The sequence below is a fragment of the Rhineura floridana genome, chromosome 21, assembly GCF_030035675.1.
Source record: "Rhineura floridana isolate rRhiFlo1 chromosome 21, rRhiFlo1.hap2, whole genome shotgun sequence".
NCBI classification, from domain to species: Eukaryota; Metazoa; Chordata; class Lepidosauria; order Squamata; family Rhineuridae; genus Rhineura; species Rhineura floridana.
The window spans coordinates 1,374,027-1,398,637 of record NC_084500.1 but is presented as its reverse complement, the minus strand read 5'-3'; the positions used below and the strand labels follow the sequence as shown (position 1 = coordinate 1,398,637).

At 48.9% G+C, this 24,611-nt stretch overlaps 2 protein-coding genes across 3 annotated transcripts in view; one reads left to right on the top strand and one right to left on the bottom strand.

Annotated features, from left to right (window-relative positions):
• CCT6A (chaperonin containing TCP1 subunit 6A) overlaps positions 1-24,611 on the top strand; it is a 182,096-nt gene that overhangs the window by 46,541 nt on the left and 110,944 nt on the right. Inside the window, exon 1 of one of the 2 annotated variants that reach the window (XM_061604967.1) lies at positions 22,350-22,353. The exons of the other annotated variant lie outside the window; for it this stretch is intronic. Coding sequence (XP_061460951.1) covers positions 22,352-22,353 — 2 coding nt within the window. The 5' untranslated portion in view covers positions 22,350-22,351. Of the gene's footprint in view, positions 1-22,349; positions 22,354-24,611 lie in introns of those variants that run through there. 2 annotated transcript variants of the gene reach the window in all.
• LOC133374280 (S-adenosyl-L-methionine-dependent tRNA 4-demethylwyosine synthase TYW1-like) lies at positions 686-24,485 on the bottom strand. The gene is made up of 16 exons (XM_061604963.1): positions 24,341-24,485; positions 22,415-22,550; positions 21,170-21,307; positions 20,716-20,817; positions 19,491-19,685; positions 18,278-18,544; positions 16,702-16,830; positions 15,494-15,611; positions 14,702-14,754; positions 13,567-13,685; positions 12,671-12,780; positions 11,788-11,965; positions 10,248-10,383; positions 7,637-7,747; positions 4,973-5,140; positions 686-3,609 (listed from the first exon to the last, which is right to left on the bottom strand). Exons 2-16 carry the CDS (start codon positions 22,544-22,546, stop codon positions 3,388-3,390), a joined length of 2,178 nt encoding a protein of 725 aa, XP_061460947.1. The 5' UTR covers positions 22,547-22,550; positions 24,341-24,485; the 3' UTR covers positions 686-3,387.

Genomic DNA, 24,611 nt, shown 5'->3' with positions numbered 1-24,611 from the left:
CTTCTCTCCGTCCCACCAACGAAAACAGCTAGATTGGTGGGGACTAGAGAGAGGGCATTCTCAGTGGCGGCCCCCACTCTCTGGAACTCCCTCCCGTTCGATCTTCGCCATGCCCCTTCCCTGGATACATTTCGCTGAGCCTTAAAAACATGGCTCTTTGGGGTCCCCGGGGTGGGCTAATGTCTTTATATTGTTTTAAAATTGTCTATTGATGGCCCTGTACTGCCGCTTTTTAAAATGGCTATTGTTGACTGCGCTGTATTTTATTATGTATTGTATTATGATGTATTGTTGAATTTAATGTTGTATGTCGCCTAGAGTGGTTTCGGCCAGATAGGCGACTCAAAAATTAAATGTATTATTATTACTCAGGAGGAGATCCCACCGTGTGCATAGGATGGAAGTGTGATTCTCTTTGTCATTCATTACTAAAGTGTGTATTTGGATAAGGTGTGCACAGAATTGCTGAACCAGAGCTGGACTTGCTTCAGCCTTTGTATATTTTACTCTCCCTGCAACAGCTGGAATTTATTCGGTAGGCACCTTGGGGCAGAGACTTGTCTTTCCTTGCTTTCCACACCTCTGTACTACATGCACGATTGATGGTATTTTGCTGGACATTAACAGAAAGCAGGTTTGACATTCAGTCCTTCCCTCGTTTTCCTTTATGTCGTATTTTTTTTTAAAGAAAAAAGGTATTTACAAATCCCACAAACAATAATTAAGCAGAGCTTTTCACATGTCAAGAGTATTAATGGCATTGCAAAATGGCAATGCAATGGTTTTTTTCAAAAAAGCAAACTCATAAGCACAGAGGTGGTCAATAAAACAGGGCTGGGCCCAGAAAGGCAATGTCACATTCCTGGATCCCCAAGAAAATTCATTTTCAAGATTGACCCACACAGCCTGCCATCCTCAGCAGCCAGGCACACGTGTCAGGGGAGAAATACCCAAATCACTGCAGATAGAGGTGGATTCATAGTTTTTACTGTAGCCCAGGGTTAAGGAACTGCATCCAGCCACTAACAACACCCTGAAAATAGCATCAGGTGCCACGTCCTTTCGCTTGCAGTTTGAAATCAAGCTGCACAAATACACAGTGTGTTGCAGACGATCAGGGAGGGAGTCGTGTAGTTACCTGCCCCACCCCTAATGTCAAAGGTTGGGCATGACTTGGGTGAAACAGCCTCAAAGGCTGCAAGGGAAGACCTGGCAGACTAAATTGGGCTCACAGGCCAGAGTATCTCTTTGTTGTTGTTATGTGCCTTCAAGTCGATTACGACTTATGGCGACCCTATGAATCAGTGACCTCCAAGAGCATCTGCCGTGAACCACCCTGTTCAGATCTTGTAAGTTCAGGTCTGTGGCTCCTTTATGGAATCAATCCATTTCTTGTTTGGCCTTCCTCTTTTTCTACTTCCTTCTGTTTTCCCCAGCATTATTGTCTTTTCTAGTGAGTCAGGTCTTCTCATGATGTGTCCAAAGTATGATAACCTCAGTTTCATCATTTTAGCTTTTAGCGAGTTGTTTTAATTTGTTCTGACCCCCAATTATTTGTCTTTTTCAGTCCATGATATGCACAAAGCTCTCCTCCAGCACCTCATTTCAAATGAGTTGATTCTTCGCTTATCCACTTTTTTCACTGTCCAACTTTCACATCCATACATAGAGATTGGGAATATCATGGTCTGAATGATCCTGACTTTAGTGCTCAGTGATACCTCTTTGCATTTGAGGACCTTTTCTAGTTCTCTCATAGTGTCTCTACCTTTGAAGTATCTCACCCCCTGGCAGAAGGGGCAAGTCACTTTTCTATTTAAAACTGGCTTGCCCGTCCGAGTGGCTGAGCAATTGCAGTGAACATTTCAAATCGCCTTCAGCTGTGCAAACCCTCTTCCCCGAGCTGTGCGTTGAGGCTGCCTATGACCACAGTCACAGCTATACAAGGAGCATTTCATTTTAATGCTCCACAGCCTTAAAGAAACAGGGACTCTCACTGGGCAATCTGTATGGCTGAATTACAGTTCTGTACAAGGAGCATAGAAATATAATATCCATTCCCAATATTTTTCACCAGAATCCATCTCATGTAACGGAGGTCTCAAGACTGCACAGTGCTGGAAGCCAGGGAGCAAGGCAGGGGGAAATCTTGTACACCTGCTCAGGTTGTGCGGAGGGTTTGTCCAAAACACCAATGTAAAACAAGACTGTCACAGGTCCGCTGCAAGGGGACCCGATAACTGCTGTCCTGTGAAAAGCCTCCGGAAAGCATCACACAAAACTGCAGTGCCCAGAATTCCGAGTGAGTGAGCGATTACACCAGGACAGTTAAACCAGATTAAGCGTGACGGAATCCGGTTGAAGTGAGAGAGGCCTTTTATAAGTTGCCAACACCCACATTCAAGGCAACTTGTTTTCTGTTTACTGAGGGATGATTTGAGTTACCCAAATAACTGAAACGAAAAGAGGTAACAAAGAGCTCAAGGCCTCGACGTCAGAAACTGGACACAGCTGTTCGCTTCCTGCATTACAACAGGAACGAAAGGCCCTCATGTTTCCACGAGGCCCGTGACCCAGAAAACATCCGAGTCGCCTTTAGGACAAACACCTCCACTCACAGTCTGCGGGGACAAAGCGAGTGGGTGTGATTTGGGAAATGTTTCTGTTATTTTTTCTCCCTCGTGACAGTCTTGGAAACTTGAAGCAACGCTACCCACAGAGATGCAAGTGGAAAAAACGTGAAGGGAAACAGGAGCTGTGAATTTCTCTCTCTCTCTCTCTCTCTCTCTCTCACACACACACACACACACAGAGGCAAGGAATGTGGACCCCCCACCCAGGCTATGTGGCAGGAATCTGCCCCGTTCAAGGGATCAACTCAGAAAGTAAAAGGGAATATTGGGCATCCATGACTGCAAAGAGAACAAAATATGGCAACTGACCCCGGGAGTGAGAGGCACAAAGATTTCAGAGCTATCTTGCTGAAGAACGACAGATCACTCTTGCCTGCTGTTTCAAAAGCACATTGCTCACCAAGACTTTTTTTTTTTAAAGGGGAGGGGAAAATACCTCAGTTTGTCTTGTGGTCATCAAAGTTCTCAAATGAGTTATTTTTTGCAAAGATTTCGGAGACTAACGTAAAAAGCGAAAATCTCCCTGAAACTGTTTGGACCAGCCTTTGTAACCTGGCGCCCTTTAGATACTTTCGACCACAACTCCCACCATGGCATGGCCGCGCTCCCATCAGCCCCTGCATCATGCCGCCACGCAGGATGGCTGGGGCTGATGGGAGCTGTAGTCCAAAACACACAGAGGGCGCCAAGCTGGTGAAAGCTGCTCTAGACCGTGGCTCTAAAAAGGGCCCAGACTGTTGTTGGTTTCAAGGTGTCAGCACCCCGAGATGTCCTTTGTTTTGTTCTTTCGTTGGAACCTCGTGTCCGTGGGGTCAAACCCCCTTTCCCTTGCCCCAAACACGGCCCACTGAGGAGTCGGGGCTACGTAGTCGGTGGAGGTGAACGTCGCGGCTCCCCGGCTCTGCTCGTACCGGCGGAACAGATCTTGAAAGCAATCGTAGTCGATCCAAGTGTGCCATTCCCCGTCGATCTTGAACTGCAAAAGGAGAGGGTGGCCACATGAGCAACACAGGAACAGAAGAGGCCGACTTATGCTGGGCTAGACCCTTGGATCCACCCAGCTCAGTGCTGTCTGCACTGACAGGCAACAGCTCTCTCCGGGATCTCAGGCAGGAGTCCGTCCCAGCTCCACCTGGAGATGCCATTTGGGATTGAACCCGGGACTGTCTGCACACAAAGCTACAGCCCTTGCCCATTAAAAGAAAATTAAAAACCGGGGAACGGCAAGCAAAAGAGAACGACTGAAGCAGGAACAAGGGGCCAATCATGCCCAGGTTGCAGGGGACGCCACGCAATCGCCCAGATGCTGAACCACAGCCCTACCACTGATGGATAGTTCTTTCCCTCAAGGTTTCATTGGATTACACTGCAGGGTTGTTTGTAGGGCAGACGCAACACACTCACTTGGCGCCAGGACTGAAGGCTGAGCCTGAAACTGATTTTATCCTCCCCCCCTTTTTAGTTTTACCTCTTTAAGATCACTCCCCTAGATTTCATAACTGCATTTTATGAATTTTTGATCGATGTTATTTTGTGTGTGTGTTTTTATTGTGAGCAACCTTCTGAGTTTTAGGTCAGAAGGGCAGGATAGAAATATTTTAAGTAAATAAATAAAAATTCTAGAAGTTTTATACAGGAGTTAGGCTAGCAAGCAGATCTGCATAGTTCTGTGGAGTCTGCATAATGTATTCTGCTTCCGGGGGTGGGGAACGGGACTATGAAGACCACCCCAGCCCTGCCCCCCTCCCGCCCCCCTTCAATTCCCACCTTGCACATCTGTCTATACGAGTTCCTCGTCGCACACCCCAGGACATAAAGGTCAAGCTCTGTTCCATCAAGTGGAGAGTTCAGGATCACCATTGTTGAGGAGAAGGGCATTTCCAGTGCAAGACTCTAAGGTACAGTATCCTCTCTGCCTCAGAGTCAGGCATTCCCTCCCACCCAGAGGCAAGGCAAGGCCTAGCAGTCCTTTTCCGGCTTGATTACACCTGACAGTTGTGCAGGCAAACCACCTCTGAATACCTCTTACCATGAAAATCCTATGAATATATCCCAAAAAAGATTCATAGGATTGCCATGAGTTGTAATCGACTTGGAGGCGTATAACGACAGCAACAATTTCCCTGGCTTTTCCATTTGCCCGCTATAGTTTTACACTCACAGTGGTCTTGTTTTGTTTTTAAAAAAATGTTGCTTTCTTATCACTGTCATAACATATTTTGGACCCTTGTGGTTGAAAAGCAGTATACAAAAAAAAAAAAAAAAAGGTAATCTGAAGGCATCTTTATGACCACAAGGACTAGAAATGCAAAATATGCTGGTGAAAAGAGGATGCCCACCTTCTTGTGGGCGATCAGGAGACAGTTGGAGTGCTCGTGCTCACAGGCGATTTCGTAGTCCGGGAGAAGGTCAGCCAGCTCCTGGACAAAACGTCCCACCTCTTCGTGCCACGGCACGTTGGCCATGGTGAGGTTGCTGGCAGAGCTTTCTCCACAGTAGGTCACACCCTGTTGAAGAAACGTTGGTTTTAGTTCAGTCGTAGATCAATGCGTATAGAATACAGCAAAGGAGAACAACAGAAAACACCGTATAAATACACAGAAAAGCATAAACAGCTCTCAGGTCCCGCATGGAAACCGGGTAAAGTATTAAAATAATATCATTTTATTAACATTCTACGGCAGGCCATGGCGGCTGTGCAAAAACTAGCTTCAGTGGTAACCTGGGGGCTCTGAGATGATAAAAGACACGATAAATAAAAATTTCTTTGACCTGCCAAGGATTTTCTGAAAAATTGGGGTGATGAAGATGAGCCGGATGTCATGATAAAAGGAGCGGTATAATAAAGCATATCTAACTGTTTCTATTCCCCAAGAGCATAATTTCTCTTGAGAACCCTCCTGAAGCACAGATGGCAGGATACTGAATCCAGCGAATGCAAATGCTGTTCTGAATTTGGGGATAGTCACGTTTGTGGGCACGTATTGTCCCTGGTTACAAGACCTAAACAGGGTGGTTCATGACGGATGCTCTTGGAGGTCAGTGATTCATAGGGTCGCCATAAGTCATAACTGACTTGAAGGCACATAACAACCACAATTGTTCCTGGAATCAGGGCATTATTGCAGCCATGCTTAAAATGATTTTGCAGTTCTGTATCCCAGACTCTCTGTTGGATAACGGCCTTAGCTGTGGTATATCCAAGAGGCAAAAAGAATGCTAAGAGCAAATCCAAGATTCCATTAATCTCTGATTGAAGTGTTTCAGTCCCTACAGCAGGGATGGGGAAAACCCGGGGTCCATATGCAGCCCCCCCATGCCTCCCTCCCAGCTAGCCCTCGGGACTCTCCACACACTGTCCCCAGGCACACCACCTCTCTCCATCCCCTCCATAAGTGCTTTCCCTGGCAGAAGTGCATCCTTGAATCCGGACAATACTGTTTGCTTGCATGGATGAAGGAGAGGAGGAACCCCTCCCGTACAAAAAGTCACGTTCATTGCCCACCCACTTTGCCTTTGGCATGTGGCCCCCGGAAGCTTGCCTAGACGGGAATGCGGCCCTTGGGCTGAAAAAGTTCCCCCACCCCCGCTGTAGAGAGTCTATTTCTCAACTGTTAGTATTATAATTTCTGAAATTATCTGACACACTTTGGCAATTTGCTTGCTCCTTAGTGAAGAAATAATGGTTGATAAATATTATTTGAGAAGGCTTAGAATTCACAGTCCTTCTTTTAAAGCAAAGTGTAAGGAAACTGGATTGCTTTCCCCTGGGCATGTCTGTTTCAAACCATAAGGCCTCTCTATCTTGCCAGCCGCGGGAAGCCTTTACAGGAACACAAAACCATGCAAAAATGGAAGGCGCTGACCCTGGTTGGTGAGGTTTCCCTGGGGAGCAGGCTTCCCCCAACCTGGGGCCCACCAGCCGGCTGTGCTGGCTGGGTGCTGATGGGAGTTTGTAGTGCAAAATGTCTTGAGAGCAAAAGGTTGGGGAAAAGCTGCCGCAGAGATCTCACAGCCAGCATCCAAAGAGCCTCAGCAGGCACACCCAAGAGCCTGGAGAGATATAGTACCTACCCACGTACCAGACCCTTAGATCTTCTTCTGAGGCCCTTCTCCAGTTCCCCCCTCTGAGAGAGGCTCAGAGGGCAGTGACAAGGGAGGCGGCCTTCTCAGTGGAGGTTCCCCATCTGTGGAATGCACTCTTCAGTGAGGTCTGCCTGGCACCTTCCTCGATTCCTTTTGGCACCAGGTAAAGGCTTGTTTCCCCCCCCAGGCATCTGCTAGACTAAGATGATGTTGCTGGCTAATAGTTTTCTTCCCTAGCTTCCTCTGGCTGTTGCTGTTTTATTGTTTTGTTTTCGTTGTGTGATATATTTATTAACAATGTTGTAAATCGCTTGGAGACCTTCGGGTTACAATCAACTAACAAATCTAAATAATATTAATATTCACTTTTTACAATCTGACTTTTAAACCTCCATTGCTCCATGCCAAAAAAAGAGAGAGAACAGCAGCCCTGCTGGATCAGACCAACGGCCTGCCTAGTCCAGCCCTCTGCTTCCTAAAATGGTCAATCGGGTGCCTGCGAGAAGCCCCTAAAGCAGGGGCCCAAAGGTGACAGCCCTCTCCCATCCCTTGACCCCAGCAGCCGTAACTCAGGCACACTGTGCCTGGACATGGAGGCTCCACCTTGCCAGCCGCAACAGACCCCTCTCCTCTATGAACCCACAAATTACTTTGCAAAAAAAAAAAAAGAGTCTCCTTAGTTCCAAAAGCAAATCTGGAGTGCGGAGAGGGGGTGCCAACAGAGCAGCAGAAACCAAAATGCAAGGTCTTTGAGCGTTTGAATGCAATTCTTTGGATCCAGGCCTGTGTAAACGCTCTCCTAGTCAGCACCTGTAAAGCATTCAGTCGTGCAAATAAATGTCCATTGTTCTGTTGGGCTGGGCAGCGTGGGGTCCATTATGAGAAGGGGGGCCCCACCCTGATAATCAACAACTCACCTTAACCTCTATGAAATCCGGTTTGCCAAGAGACACCAACTCAGAATAGGCTTTCAGTTCTTCCACGTTCCACGCTTTCACTAGTGTCAGCCTATAGACTGTGCGTTGTTGCTGAGAGGAGGAGGGAAAGCCAGCTGGAATTAAACTACACTCCGTCAAATACGAGTTTGTTTTTTTAAAAAAGATGACAATCAGGACCTGTGTAGTCCTGATCACAACTGGGCACAAAAGAATTTCATGATATCTCTGTTATACGGGGATTAACGGCAAGGCAGCGAGAATGGACTTTGCGTGCCCTCACGGTCGCCAAGGGAATCGTATGTCAAGCCTGGAAGGCCAAATAACCGCCAGCTATCATGCAATGGTTTGATGACCTAAAAACACCCTTGCTACATGTCACCGTACCTTCTGTACACACCAACTTGGTCTGAATACATATTTGGACATTTGCATGATATATATTGATCTATGTGTGTAAACTAGGCGGATGAACAGATGTTTAAACGTTCTGTTAATGTGAACTGACAGGGGTTTTTCCCCGTCCTTCCTTATCGTAACTGCAATTAAAAAAAAATCAATGACAAAAAAAGAGAATGCCATTAGCCAGTTCAGAATTAAGCACCCAGTTTCTATCCGGAGATCCCGTTTCAAAAAAGCAGGAGCAAGCTGCTAGTCCTTTTAAGCTACAGAAAGGCCAGTTTTTCCATTGTGCAAGGTGGAGGAGGCCACAAAGCCAAGAATGGGTGCAACAGAGACAGCAACTAAATTCAAATGCAAATATAGATCGCAAAAAACACTATTGGGAAGCAGAGACCTTAAGGACTGCCTGATTCCTTATGCTCTGCCTCAATCGCTGATGTCTTCTTATGCGGCATTTTTGGGTGTCGCCCACATCCCTGAGGTTCAGCTGGCCTTTAGTCTGGCTTGCCCTGCCTTGTGGAACTTCTTGCCACTAGAGGTTTGGCAGGAGTCACCCCTGCTTGTTTGTAGACATCTTCTAAAAACTATTACTCAGACAGGCCTTTTGAACCTGAGATTCTTTGCCACCCAGCTTTTACTGATGTGGTTGACGTTTTCTTTACATCGTTTTTAACAGTAATACTGAGTTTTCAGGTTGTATATCGCCTGGTGATATTTTATATGAAAGTGTGGTTTATAAATATTTTAAATAAAATAAAATAAGGGCATAGGAGGAAACTCAAAGTGCTGGGTCATCTTTGTTGTTGTTATGTGTCTCCAAGTCGACCACAACTTACAGCGACCTTATGAATCAGCGACCTCCAAGAGCATCTGTCGTGAACCACCCTGTTGGCCTTCCTCTTTTTCTACTCCCTGCTGTTTTTCCCAGCATTATGGTCTTTCCTAGTGAATCATGTCTTCTCATGATGTGTCCAAAGTATGATAACCTCAGTTTCATCATTTTAGCTTCTAGTGATAGTTCTGGTTTAATTTGTTCTAGCACCCAATTATTTGTCTTTTTTGCAGTCCATGGTGTCCGTAAAGCTCTTCTCCAACACATTTCAAATGAGTTGATTTTTCTCTTATCAGCTTTTTTCACTGTCCAACTTTCACATCCATACATAGAGATCAGGAATGCCATGGTCTGAATGACCCTGACTTTAGTGTTCAGTGATACATCTTTACATTTGGGGACCTTTTCTAGTTCTCTCATAGCGGCCCTCCCCAGTCCTAGCCTTCTTCTGATTTCTTGACTAGTCTCTCCATTTTGGTTAATGACTGTGCCGAGGTATTGATAATCCTTGACAAGTTCAGTGTCCTCATTGTCAACTGTAAAGTTGCATAAATCTTCCGTTGTCATTACTTTAGTCTTTTTGACGTTCAGCTGTAGTCCTGCTTTTGTGCTTTCCCCTTGAACTAGGAGCCTAAAAATGCAATGCCAGCAAATCTTAAATCTTGTTCCTGGCCTGGCATGACGGGGGTGCGTGCGCTCATATACCAGAACTTTAGGCTCAGAGACAGGGATTCAGGTGAAGGGGCCCAGTGGTCTGCAGGGGGTGGCCAACAAGAGATAGCCCCACCCTTGAGGTGTGAGCTGTGGCAGACGAGGGTGAATCACCAAGTGATCACCCACCTACCCTCATTCTAGAATGTTTGCTGTCTCCTGCCCACCGATCTGCCTCCTGTGGGAGACGCAACTGCCAAGTGGCAGGAGCACTCGGAGGCGGAACCTGGGGTCTGATCTGGCCAAGGAGTCTCCGCCTCCATCACCAAGCACATGCCATCGCTTGCGCAGGCATGAAGAGACCAAGCCTGTTTGTCCAGCCTATTTGTAGGAGCGTCCATTTACTTGCCTGGTCCCGATCCAAAAGACAGTTCCCGTGCAAGTAATGTGCCTGCCCTGATCCTTCTTAAGGGGTCCTGAGGGTGTATGTTTCTAATTGTAGTAGCGACAATGTCTTCGCTTGAGTAGCCGTGCCTAGTAATGCCTCGCTGAGATCCAGAGACCTGTGTGACCCGCAGTGCGATCTAGATACCACTCATGTGTTACGTTTTGCATTAAAGGTTAACGGAGCAAAACACGGCAGCGACCCCGAGTCTGATTCCAAAGGAGGCGGCCAGGACAGCAGGGGGAATGACACTTGAAGGATACCTTTTCGGCCAAGGCTTGCAAACTGTCCAGAAACCTCTGCCAGAAGTCTTTGAAGAGGGGGCGGTCAATCTTCTTCAGGCTGTCTTTTGTGCCGGCGTCTACGCTGACGTAGAGCTGTGTCACTGGCTCGAGATTCCTTTTTTGCAGGAAGAGAGGGGAGGGGGGGAAAGGCCTTGAGGCGTTAGAACGTTGGTGACAAGCAAAATCAAGGTGTTTTTAATTTTTTAATAGAGGGAAAAGGTTACTCCAAAGCAGAAGTGAGGGACCTTTCCTGGCCAGATGGGAGACCGCTGCAAGCCCCACAAACAGCAGGAAATAAACTCATAGCGACAAAAACACACGCACAAAAACATGGCCAAGCATCTGGCTGACGCTGTGCTCTCTAAGAACTGGACATGGGTGTGTGGGTGTGTGAAGAGAAACACGTGCGCCACTTTGAGTTTCTTTGAGGAGAAGGTGGAAGATCCATGTTAAACTATGGGATATGCTCCAACAACTATCACTACAAGAAGGAACAACGGCCACCAACTTGGACGGCTTGAAAAGAGAATTAGACAAATTCATGGAGGAGGAGAAGGTGATCAGTGGCTGCTATTAATGGCTACTAGCCACGATGGCGATGCTCTGCCTTCATGGCTGGTGGCAACGTGCTTCCAAACGCCAGGTGCTGGAAACTGCAGGAGGGGAGAGTGCTCTTGCGCTCAGGTCCTGCTTTTGGGCTTCCCATAATGGGCATCTGGTTGGCCACTGTGAGAACAGGAGGCTGGACTAGATGGGCCCCTTTGGCCTGACCCAGCAGGCTCTTCTTACGCTTTTAATAATAATTATTAAAAATAAGTATGCCATGGGGCTGGGCGGCAGCTCTGCAGTCCTATTGTCAGTCAGGCAAGCGCCTTCACTGTATTCCTTCCGGCGCCTGCTTAAAACTTTTCTGTTCAGGCAAGCTTTTCCAGACACACAGATGTCGATCTGTTTTAATCTTTTTTGTTAGTAGCTGTTTTAATTGTTTAAAATACGTTTTTAATTATTCGTTCTTAACTGTTCTATTGATAATTGTAATGCTTTTTGTAAACCACACAGAGGTCTTTACATTCAAGCGGTATATAAATGTTGTGAAATAAAATAACAGAGTGAACATCCTAAGTATTTTTTGGGGGAGGAGAATCAAATTATTGCTGAGGGGGGTAAGAGCTCAAAGGAAAGCAGTGTGTATACGTCAGATAGGGGGCTCTACTGCACAATGTGGGGGCAGACCTATGGGAGGTGGCTGGCTATGCTTGCAAAGACAGCTCATATGGGGTAGTTGTTAGACCAGGGAAACCAGGGAAACCAGGGTTCAAATCCCCACTTGGCTGTGAAGCTCACTAGCTGACCTTGGGCCAGTCACCGTCTCTCAGCCTAACCTACCTCACAGGGTTGCTGTATGGACAAAGATGGAATCGGGGAGTACCGTGCATGCTGTCTAGACCTCCTTGGAGGAAAAGGCGGGAAATATAAATGTAATTAACAAAAAGAAAACTTGTTTCTTCCAGACTCTCACCTGATTTCCTCTGGGAACTGTGCATTTGTAACTAGAAAGGTTGAAATATGGCGACGGTGGAGCAGCTTTAGGAACTGGTTGATTTCAGGGTACATGATTGGCTCCCCAACCAGAGAGAGGGCACAGTGTTTGGGTTCCATCCCTTCTTCAAAGCGGTCGCCTCTCACCCCTGGGACCCCTGAAAAAAATGGAGGTGAGGAGAGGTCAAGCAGGCCCCTTCCATCTCAAAGGTCCAATGCCTGGTGAAGACCCTTTTTATCTCAGCAGGCATCGTAAGTAAGTTTTCTGGTTTTATGGCTAGTTTTCGCTGGTTATTGGATCTGTTAACCTCACTCAGAGAGGAAGGTGTGAAGCAGTATATAAATGAACAGACAACCAAAGATTGCTTTTCACTGGGTGACAGCATGAAAATTAAGGCATCTCACAGGAGAGGCTCAACGTTGGCCTGCAGCAACTGAAGGAGGGTTGCTCTTGTCTAGAGTTGTGACAGGAAATGAAGTGGAAAATACCACTAAGGGAATAACAATAAAACTGCCAAAGCAGAAATTTAATTGTTCCTCTCTGGTAAGATGAACAGAGGATGGGTGGGGAGTGACGTTTTCCATGTTGAAGTAGGCTCTCCATCTGCAGATGCCGGTAGTGGTTGTCTGAACTGATGGCTGTCACAGGCAATGGGAGGCTCCTGTACACAGGAACACAGGAGATTGCGAAATACCGAGTCCATCTAGCTGAGTGATGTCCATGCAGACTGCTCATCGCTCTGCATGGTTTCAGAGCAAGACCTCTCCCAACCCTACCTGGAGATGCCATTGGGGATTGCACCTGGGACCTTATGCATGCAAAGTAGGTGCCCTAAGCTACATCCCGAGCAGTCCTGTGATACCTTTGAACTGCTTGATCAAGCTCTGGTGGTTCTCAATGGCCTCCTGCAAGATCATTTCAGGCGGGTCCATCTTCCATCGCCACTCAGTGCCCACAGGATTTGTGTGGTGCCTGGAAACACACACACACACTGTAGTCAGTGTGGATAATACACCCCCCACCTCATGTAAAGCTGTCCCCCAAATATTCAGAGCACCCCCTCCATTAGAAGAGCCCGGATGAATCAAACCCAAGTTGCAGCAAGACAGCATCCTGTCCCCGTTAGTGGGCCACAGGCAGAGCTTGGAAAAGTTACTTTTTTAAACTACAACTCCCATCAGCCCCAGCCAGCATGGCCACTGGATTGGGCTGATGGGAGTTGTAGTTCAAAAAAGTAACTTTTCCAAGCTCTGGCCACAGGATACCTATTCAGGTCTCCCTCTTCCATAAAATCCCTGTTCAGCCCATGAAGCTCACTAGGTGACCTTGGGCCAGCCACTGCCTATCAGCCTAGCCTACCTCACAGGGTTGTTGTGAGGATAAAAGGGGGAACCACTTTGACCTCTTTGGAGGAAAGTGGGATATAGATGTAATAATATTGATGATGATGATAACTGGGTCATCTGATGAAAACTGGTTGGCAGCCAATGCAGGAGTTTTACAAGAGGGATAATTGACGTGAGACACATGCAGCCACAAAACAGGATGATGGCCGCTAACCTGGGTGGATTTCAAAGGGAGGGATTAGATACATTCAGAGAGAATTAACCTAGCAAGGGCCACCTGCAATGACATCTAAATGTAGAACCCCCATGTCCGTACCTGGAAATGGCCTGCCCCTCCATTGCTCCCCAATGAAGCCAAGGCCTTTGGAAATCCAGCCCTGGAGAATGTCTAAAGTTGCCCACAGCATTTTACCTCCAACAGAAGACGCACTTGTTGGCACAAGCCAAGCTGGGCGTGGTCTCCAGGCAGCGGTGGCTCTCAATGCCATAAAACGTGTGTTTGTAACAACCTCCTCGTCCGCGGAGCATCGACTGGCATTGGGAAAGGGGGCAAAAATGAATACAATTAAATTAAAAATGCAGCTTCAAAACTGCATCGTTAGGAGTTGTTGTTTCATCAGTTTATTTCAGTTCCAGAACTCATCTTATTTTAGCAGTTGGAGTTCCATCCCATTTTGCTGGCATCAGATTTTAATCTGCGTAGCCTCGTAGCACAGCAACAACAACAAACATCTTGGTTTGGGCCCACAACAAAAATAATAAAACAAAAAGAAATACAGTTGACACAATACCAAACTCTCACATAATACGCCAGAATCAAATCCATCCAACTAGCAGAGATTACTCCTAGGAGGCCTTGTTATGGAAATACTTGCGCAGGGCCATTCGGAGGTCTGAGCTGTGTGTGTGCCAGTGTGTGTATTGACCTAAGCAGCAGGCTTTCAGCTGCATTTAGCACTGAGACTGGAGACTTAGTAAAATAAGAAAAGCTACTTTATTTATAGAAATACATAGTAGATAGAAAAAGGAAAAGCATACCTAGTTCTAACTAACTAAGTTGGAGGCGCAATGCCCAGACGGGTATTGCCCTCATGGCTCACGAGAGAGAGCAAAGACAGAGGTGTCTCCTCCCTCCTTGGACAGTTGAAGAAGACAACAAAGGGAGGACGGTCAGGTCAGCTTCCCTGAGCATATCAGTTTACAACGGAAGGAAGTTAGGTAGAGAAGCGCACAGGTAAAGGTAGGCCAGTCTAGCCAGCTGGAGGACCCTCACTCTATCTTCCTTCTGGAATGCACACAAAAGAACCCAAACAGGAGTTGCTCTTGCCCCACTTCCAAGAGGCCTTGTAGAAAAGTGTTTTTTTTTTTAAAGAAGGCAGGCAGAATGGAAGGGCTGGAGAGCCAGTGGGCATCCAGGTGTTGCTGGACTACAACTCCCAGCATCCCTGACCATGCTGGCTCCTGGGGCGGACGGGAGCCTAACAGCATCTGGGCGGACACAGGTGTTCCCCTTCCCTGATCATCAGCTGGAGAAAGCAAGGAAGTACCTTTGTCCACCGGCAAAGCTTCACTCCGGAGTGGCTCCCGATCAACTTGTAACCTGAAATCGGAAGATTTGTTTTGAGGTTGAGCGGATGTAAGAGAAACATGTGACTAAAGGAACCTGCATGGGGAAATCTCAGACCTGGTGGTCAAATGCGGCCCTCCAGGCCTTTCTATCTGGCCCTTGGGACGCTGCAAGCCACACCCCTTCTCCCTAGGCCTACACCCCTCACTGGCCCCGCTTTGCCCCCTTCCTTCAGTGACTGAATATGCCCTTCAGCTCTGATCAAGACTCTTGTTTGCCAGGTAAAGAGGGGTAGGCTAAAGTGTGTGTAGGAACCAGCCTACCGCACCAGCTGTCTTTCTTTCTTTTATTTATTAAATTTATACCCTGCCCTTCCACAAACCATTCTGAGAGCCTCCCAGGGCTCCAAAGGAGGATGTAAGCATTCTAAATAAATGTGGGTTGTTTTTGTTTTTTTTAAAAAAGAGCAAGTTGCTAGTCCTCATGGCTGTGAAGATGGGTTTGGAAGGGCACAGGTATTGTTGCCTCTTGACACCTCAGAGGCTGGGGGATGGAGGCACTGCATAGCTCCCCAGTCTCCTCACCCCTGAATTCCCCAACCCAGGGTATGATCTGAAGGCACATGAGGCCGCCACTTTGCTGAAGCTAAGCAGGTCTGGGTCTGGGTCAGGGCCTGGGAACCAAAGTATGCCGCCTGGAGTTCCTGGAGGAAATGAAGGCGGGGTATTACCGCAATGCATTAGGCTTCCGCGGGGCTTGTAGCCCACGTCACCTTGTTTTGTGAGTGCATCTCGGAGAGCCGGCGTGATCATCTCTCTCCGCACCTCCTCTCTTCGGCCCCGCTGGAGTCTGCCCATCCTGTCTGCCCCTTCGTCAAGTTCGTGCTCTTTCTGCAAAGGAACAACCGGGGGGAGGGGGGAGATAAACAAGCAGAGCACCAATGCTCTTATCGAACCCAGGGGAGACCCAGACATTCCCCCTTTGTGCAAGTTCCGGAGGTGGGATGGAGAACCTCCACGGCCCTCCAGATGTTGGCGGGACTCCCGACTCCCATCAACCCCAGCAGCCAGCATGGCCAATGGTTAGGAATGATGTGAGTTGGAGTCCAGCAACGTCCGGAGGGCCAAGGGTGTCCCCGGTCCCCATTCCAACAGCGCCTGCGAAAGGTCTCAGTAAACATCCCCTCCAAACTCCACAAAGCACGAAAGGTTGTTTGCTCTTATTTGTTTATTTATTATTTGATTTCTATCCCACCCTTCCTCCCAGGACTCTTCCTGCTCAGTGCCCGCTTGCCTTGGCTTGGCACCTCCTACATGAAACGCGCCCTCTTGAACATGCCCGCGCTTCACTGGATGCCAGGACTGGACTCCACCTGTTCTGAACGGAGGGAGCAGAGGTGCACAGACCTTCTCTGTGAGCGAACAAAGCGGTGGCAGATGCAGGTGCCTCCCCTCCAGTGATGGGGGACATACCCACACGTTTGGGGGTCTTGCCTCTTCTGCTCTTTTAGATGTGGCAGCCATTTTCTTTTCTTATGCCATGGCCCCCCAGCAGCCATTTTGTGATATACCCCGCTCCCATGGCAGCCATTTTGTGACTGGCACCCACAGTGTGTGTCTGGAATGCCTTCAAGTCGATTCTGCCTTATGGCGAGCCTATGAATAGGGTATTCATGCAGCCATGAAGCTCACTGGGTGACCATGGGCCAGTCACTGCCTCTCAGCCTCAGAGGGAGGCAACGGTAAACCCCCTCTGAATATCGCTTACCATTAAAACCCTCTTCATAGGGTCGCCCATAAGTCGGAATCCACTTGCCATAAGTCGGAATCCACCCACAGCGCCTTCTTAAAAATTTGAAATGGGCCTACTGGCTCAAAATGGTTGGCAAGCCTTGGAATATGGCAAGATGTTATCCACAGACAATGGCAGCAACAGCAAGGCCATGGCCACAGCACTGAAGACAGGAAGCTGCCCCATTACCTGGGCTTGTTTCATGTGGCCCATCACGTCGCCCAGGTCCTCGACATCCACCACCCGATCGGCGCCTTCTCTCTCCTCGCTGCCGGACTCCTCCTCGCTCGTGGTCTCGAAAAGCTCCCCCTCCGCCTCCTGTGGAACAGAGGAGGGTAGGCAAGGCAGGCGCCGGGTTCCCCCTGTGCCCCAGCCAGCCAACTGGCTAGCAAGCTCCAGCCCCCAAAACGCCCTGACCCTTGGTCACGAGCCCAGTTAGGCAGCAACTCGGCTGAGCCCAGCCTTCCCTTGGGGGCAGGGCCTGCAGCTCAGGGGAAGAGCCCCTGAAGGGCCCAGGTTCAATCCCCAGCAGAGGAATCTCCAGACAGGGACGGGGGAGACTCCCTGCCTGAAACCGGGAGAGCCGCTGCCAATCAGTGCAGACAATACTGAGCTAGATGATGGTCTGACTCAGTATAATGCAGCTTCCCACGCAGATAAATTCGGTCGAGAAGGCGCAGCTTAGCCCACGTGGACGGTTAGGCTGACACAGAGAGAGAGAAGCTGGCCCACCCCTCATCATAGTCAGACGTGCTAACCCAGGAAAGGAGACCCCCGGTGGCCCTCCACAACTCGCTGGACGACATTATCCGTGACTAAAGGCCACACAGGCAGGGCTGATGGGAGCTGCTGTCCAAGGACAACCCCATCAGCCCTGGCCACTGCCCAGACGCGAGGACGCTCCTGGGAGTCACGTGCACTTGGGAGGGGGGCATAGCTCAGTGAGCAGAGCAGCTTCCTTGCACGCAGAAGGGCCCCGGTTCAGCCCCCAAGGGCATCTCTACGTAGGGCTGGGAGAGATCACCTGAGTCTGAAACCCTGAAGAGCCGCTGCCAGTCCGTGTGGGCAGTACTGAGCCAGATGGCCCAAGAGCCAGGCTGCCTACATTCCTCACAAGACCAGCTGCTCCACTGGCTGACTCACCCTCTCAATTCTCACTGGAGTATATTTATTATTTCTTTTTTACATTTGTAACCTGCCATTTTTTTCCTCCAGGGTGGTACTTGTGGTTCCCGTTATATCCACACACAACCACCCTGTGAGGCAGGTTAGGCTCCTATTGGATATAAGAAGAGACCTGCAGCAACTGGATCAGGGGGCCAACAGCAGCCCACCCAATGTCCTAATGGGAAGCCCGCACACATTCCATCCCAGCTGGTCATTACTCTTCAACCAAGGAAGAGGGCCTAGGTTTGCTTTTTTCATCCTCCCTCCCAACCGCTTTTCCTTTTGTGTCGCACCTTTTCTTTCTTTCTTTTTTACTCTGAGCCTGAGGGTCTTCTCATTGACATGATGACACTGAAGAGCCCCCCCCAAATGCTTTAAAGAAATAATTAAAATAAGCCCAGAGATGAGGAAAGAAGGGTCAAAGGGGAAAAATAGGGACCCAGAGAGGATCCTCACAGGGCCCAGGGGCAGGAGGGAGCCTGCACTGACTGCCAGAAGGACAAGGAAGGGACCAGAAAGGGTTTGGCATTCGCACATGGGTTTATTACAGAGGCAGGAGACCCTCCGACCCCTCTGGCTCACCCACACCCCGGCCTACCTCTTTCTCCTCGTGCTGTGGCTCAGAGGCCTCTTGGCCGGACTTCCATTTCGGTCGGCACTTGCCCTTCTTGCACCTCCCGCTGCAGGCCTTCCTCTCGCCTCTGCAGAGGGCCCGGAGCCGCGCCAGGAACTTGGCCTCCCAGGCCTCGAAGTCAGCCTCCAGGCTCCCGTGTTTGCTTGCTGCAACGTTGGCGTCCCCCCGGGCGCAGGAGAGGATGCGCCGAGCACCCAGCATCCACAGCCACTTGTCGACGTTTCTGCCCACCTGTGACAGAAAAACAGAGACCCGGGCAGAGCGAAGTCAGGAGCTGCCTGATTCTGCGTCTTGCTCAGTTTTGTCGAGTACAGTGACATTCCTGGCCCTACCGAGAGAGCTGTTGATTGAGCCAGGGCCCTCCTGCACGCAAGGCAGATGCTTTGCCACTAAGCTAAGACCCTTCCTCGAGGCAATGCATGGGTCAAGACAGGCGTGTGCTTGTGTTGGAGATCCTACGCTAAGAGGAAGGGCCAGAGCTCAGTAGCGTAACATCCCTGTCGGATCAGGCCCAAGGGGGCCCATCTTGTCCAGCATCCTGTTCTCACAGTGGCCAGCCAGGTGTCCCAAAGGAAATCCCACAAGCTCTCAATTCTTGTGATTCCCAGCAACTGGTATTCAGAGACATCACTGCCTCTGGCAGTGGAGGGCGAGCATAGCCGGAAGCGGGGCTTGCAGTCAATGCCGATCAGACAGCAAGTCCTGCTGGGATCTTGCTTTGCAGTGCAGCTTGAAGTCCAGCTACACTGCCAAGGAAAACTGGGCCACCTGACATGACTGTGATATCACATGATTGATATGTGGGCAGCCCTGCCCATCTGCCAAAGTAGCACCCACCCACCCCGGGTAGAGTAGTAAGAATCCAGCACACCAGCAGAATCCTGTACCTCACCCTCTTTAAAAGAATGTCAGAAAGAACTACGTTCTTATAAGAGCAAAGTGGTACAATCTCTGTTAAAAACCACTGTAGTGGCTGAGAGTCCAACAGCAGGGCCGAGATGACTGTGAAATATTCTTCCTGGCAAGTTAAGGGAAGGTTGGACAGGAATCTGGCAGAGTTTCTTTACGGGCAGAATCTCCTCTCCAAGGGCAATGGGTCAGACTAAATGACCTTCCAAACACCCCTTCCATCTTGGTTTCTCACTGTCTAGCAGCAGCAACGACAAAAGTAACTCACGGTGTTGTAGTGGTCGGCGTACAGCGAATTCCCCAGCCCAAAGACTGCATATCTCAAGCCCTTCAGATACGTTTTGCCGACCCTGAAGTCACTGGACGCCTCTTCCAGCCACTTGCAGAACCACACTGCATTCTCCGTTGGCTTCCCATCCGTGTAGGTAGCCACTAAGAACACACCAACGTTCTTGCTGCTTGTCTGAAGAGATCCCCCAAAGAAAACAAACACTCCTCTCTGTTAGTACTCTGAAGGGCCAGATTTGGCCCACGAGCCGGAGGTTCCTCACTGGTAGAGCAGAGGCATTTTATTTATTTATTGGCAGCTGGACAGGCACCTGTCGGGGATGCTTTAAGCTGGATTCCTGCATTGAGCAGGGGGTCAGACTAGATGGCCTTATGGGCCCCTTCCAAGTCTACTATACTATGATTCTGTTGAATTTATATCCCACCCTTCCTCCCGAAAGGGCCCAGGGCAGCAAATATAAACAAAACAATTTAAACAAGGAAAAGAGAAATGTACCAAATACAGTGAAAAACATTCCAAAACACAATTACAATTAAAAACATTATAAAACACAGTTAAAAAACAATCTTTGATCTTCGAGTTGCCAAGAACAGTCCCCTTCAGCCATCCAACGCCTGCGTAAACAGGAATGCTTTCAAATTCTTCCTGACGGTCAATATTGGGCAGATGGGCCTCACAGGAGAGGGCATTCCACAAATGGGGAGCCGTTCAAACTTGAACGCAGTCTAGCCTACCTCACAGGATCATTGTGGGGATTAAACAGGGAGGAGGAGTACCTATATGCCACCTTGAGCAACTTGGGAGGAAAAAAGGTGGGATATGCATGTAATAATAAATAAATAAATAATTGTATACTATTAGATGGACAGACAGCTTTCAGAGACTCTCATTTTATGAGGTTTCCCCTGTTTTCTGAAGCCCATGCATGCATGAAATCGGCTTCCAAGGTTGCCAGTTCCTTTCCAGAGAGGACCGCTTACATCCTTCACAGACATATGACAAATCAGAAGTTCCCCAAACATGCCTCACCCTGGGAGGTTTTCTCCTTCACTTCAGGGAAAATCATGTCTCTGGAATTGTCCCCTGCCATGTGGCTGATAACAGCACAGGAGCCTCGTTAAGAGAGACAGCTGGCAATGCTCTACACACCTCCAAGCCTGCTGCCCAAAAGCGAATCAGGCCCAGGAAAGGAAAACTGACCCACCTCGTCTGCCAGAGAGTCGTCTGGGTCACAGTCTTTCATATCAATGACTTCTACCGGCAAATTAAAGGCGGCTACAGCTTCAGCAAGAATCAGTGCAAATCTCTGGAAGGAAAGAAAGAAATTAGGAAAGGACTGTTTCATATGCGTGCCAGAGGAAGACAGGCTGAGGACTTTCCTCGCTGCGCAGTTCATGAAAAACACCCAGGATCCCCTCTTACAATATAACAAGGGTAGGGAACCTTTTTGATCCACATCCTTGAAATCCCAAGTGGCAGCCCTTTAGGGCTTCATTAGGAAAGGATTCCCCAGGGTCCAGCACCAGAGGGCTTAGCTCTGAAATGCCTCTGAGAACAAACAGAGTGCCTTTCCCTATACAAGAACAGCCACCCACCCCCATGTACATCCAGAGGGCAAAAGTCTCTTTTTCTCTCTCTGGATTTAATACAGTACTAACCTTTGCTGTTCCAGTCTGAGAACCATAAAAAACCTTCACCCCGGCAACATGGATTTTGTCAGCGGGGTCTTTCGGCCCTCCTGCAAGTCCCTCCACGGCAACTTTAGGAAGGCTTGATTCTCCGAGTTGATTTCCATTCTACAAAATTAAAAATTGCAGGAGTCCTAGAAGTATCCTTTTCTGTTCTTACTATCCAGCCAGCCCCCACCACATGCTAGGCGCCACAAAACCCAGAGAGATGACAAAAGCTTTTGCCGAGAAGGCTTCCTTATTTACTTCCGAGTGGAAACACAGGGGCAGCCCTGAGCCACATGGAGTAATTAGACAGAAGGGAGACAAAGGTGAACTGCCAGAAAAATAGAGGAAGGGAGAGATTAACCTCTAGCTATGGAAACATATGGAATTGAAATATAAGTGCCCTGACGCTTTTCAACAGAAATCGCCTTTTTCAAAGACAAGTTAGGCAACCTGAAACGTCCATAGATTCAGCAAAAAAGTTATGATGTATACAAGCTGTGAGTTTCTAATCTGTTCACTCCCATCTCATCTCCATCGAGCCCCGGTCTCTCTTTTTGCCTTCCTTGTAGGGGCTGAGGCTGCCCTGTCTTCCATTAATGGACAAAGCCTCAGGCTCGATCAGAGTCACGATTCTTTGGGGCTATGTCCCAGAACAGGGCTCAGTCCTAGAAAACACAATGAAGCTATTCCGGGGCCCTGGATTTATTTGTAATTTTCCACAGGAAGAATCACCTGCTCTGCTCTCAGATCTGATTTTATTTGGGGGGAGAACATAAGAAGAGCCTGCTGGATAAGGTCCAAGGGGGACCCATTTAATCCAGCATCCTGTTCTCACAGTGGCAACCAGATGCCCCAAACAGAAGCACGCAAGCAGGAACTGAGCGCAAGAGTACCCTCCCCTTCTGCAGTTTCCAGCAACTCCCTCTGACCGTGGTGGCAGAGCATAGCCATCATGGCTGGTAGCCATTGCTAGCTATATCCCCCATCTAATCCTCTTTTAAAGCCATCCAAGTTGGAGACGGGGGTGCAGCACATGGCAGTTGAAGAGGTGAAGGCTCAGCTCATGGATGGAGCCCCAAATGCCTCCCCTCACCCCCCCAAGGAACTGAGCCCTACGGCAGCTTGCCCACCTCTGCTGCTATCGATCTGGGGGCCAACATGAAGATTCAAGAGGCCCATTCTTTGGGGAAGGTCTCAGTGCCCAGGATGATAGAGGTGAAAAAGTACCTGCTTTTTGGCCTTACTGACAAGCTGGAGGCAGATCCAGAGGGTGATTCCCAAAGCCGCTCCTGAGTATAGGTAGAATCGGTTGAGCCACAAGAACATCAAATGGGAACAGAGAACATTCCACGTCTCCATGGCCCTATTGGAAATGAAGAAGAAACACAGCCGCCACTCATTCAGTCCGAGAGCACGTTTAGGACCACAATTAAGGGGTGGCAGCACTCTTTAGTGGCCGTCATTTTGTGCTTTCTGATTGGCAGAAATTCAGCAGGGCACACATTCCTTGGACAGAAATTAATGTGGAAAGCGTCACCGGCTAATATTATATTCAGAGAAGACCAGTAGAAATGAATGAACATGACTAACTGAGGTCCATTAATTCCAGTGGGTCTCCTTTGAGTACAACTTATCTGGATACAGCTGTGCATGTGGCAGGGCCGGATTTAAACTTCTTGTGGCTCTAAGCCATAACATGACTGACTCCCTTCCCTCTTCAACAAATAATAAAAATTTTAAATGCAAAGTGCGGGCTGTACAATGAAAGGAATTTGATAGTCGTGTAATATAGGTATGCTCTAAGCTGTAGCTTGTTTAGCTTGTACGTAAATCCGGCCCTGCTGGTGGCAATGTTGTAAACATTTCTTTCTTTCTTTCTGTCTAACACAAGGCTCCTCGTAATGGGAATAAGGAAGTCCCCTTGAATTCAGTAGGATTTACTTTTGAGTAAAGAAGCACAGAATCAGCCTGATTACTTCCAAGCAATCCAGGCCAATTTAGCTTGAAAGTGAAGCCCCATTATTTGAAGTCAGTGTGGCTGACTTCTAAGCAAGCAAACAGGCTCCAGGCTCATAGGGCATGTCTACTCAGACTCAAGTCCTATTGGGGTTGCAGCCTTAGGCTGCAATCCAATACATCTCTACTCAGAAGTTAGCTCTATTGGGTTCAATGGGACTTACTCCCATGTAAGTGTGTATTGGATTGCAACTTTAGTTAGGGTCCAGTTGGTTGGCAGAACACAGGAACACAGAAAGGTGCTTTATACTGAGTCAGAGTATTGGTCCATCTGGCTCAGTACTGTTTACACTGACCGGCAGCAGTTCTCCAGGGTTCCAAACTGGAGATGCCGCTGGGGATTGAATCTGGGACCTCCTGCATCCACAGCAGATGCTCTGCCACTGAGCTACAGCCCATCCCCTTGAAATGCGAAAGTTGTATGTTAAATATGTTGTTCATAGGGATCTACGCCCATGTCTGCTCAGATGCAAGTCCTATTAGGGCTGCAGCCTCAGTTAGGATGAGGTTCACTGATGGAACGTAGTAACATAAGAAGCGGATTATACTGAATCAGACCACTGGTCTATCTACCTCAGTATTGGCCACACAGTCTGACAGCAGCCCTCCAGGATTTCAGATGTAGGCTCTCTCTCCCAGCCCTGCCTAGGGATGCCAGGGTTTGAACCTCGGTCCTTTTGCAAGCAAAGCAGGGGCTCCACCACTGAGCTACAGCCCTTTCCCCCCAAACCGTCGCTTGTACAACTACTAGGTACTTTTAAGGCTACAGTCCTCATGCCATACACTTCCGAGCAGACGCGGCGAGGATTGTCGCCCAAGCCCCCTTGAACCAAAGGGGCTGACTTCTAAGCCAGGCAGAGGATCGAGGGCTTTACCCACAGGCTGGCGTAGTGGTAGAGTGTCGGTCTAATCCCCACTGGGGCCAGGAATCTCGCTGGGTGACCGGGGAGGGAGCAGCCATGGCCTCTCAACCGAACCTACCTCGCAAGGATACAACCAGGGAGGGGAAGGGGAACATTTTTGCACGCCACTTTGAAGGAAAACTGTAGGGTGTCAATATAATGCCAATGATACATTTACGTGCGAGTAACCCCCCCGGCGTCCAAGGCAGAGCCGCTCCCGCCGGTTCTGACCCACCTCTTTGCAAGCGAGCAGCCTCCACTGGAGTGAGTCCGAGAGACAGCTTACTCTCGCGGAGCCCTCCGGACGCGTCTCCTCGAGCTCCTGGAGGCGGCCATCTTGCCAGCCCCGGGGAATGCTGGGAAGGCTTAGAAACTGCCTATTCCTCCCCCCTCCCCACCCAGGAAGTGGGATTTCCTCCAAGATAAGAGGGCCAGGGCTCCCCCCCCGTTGGATCCCAGGAATCGTCATCGTCGTGCAAAATTGGGCTGCGATCTCTTAAAAAGGG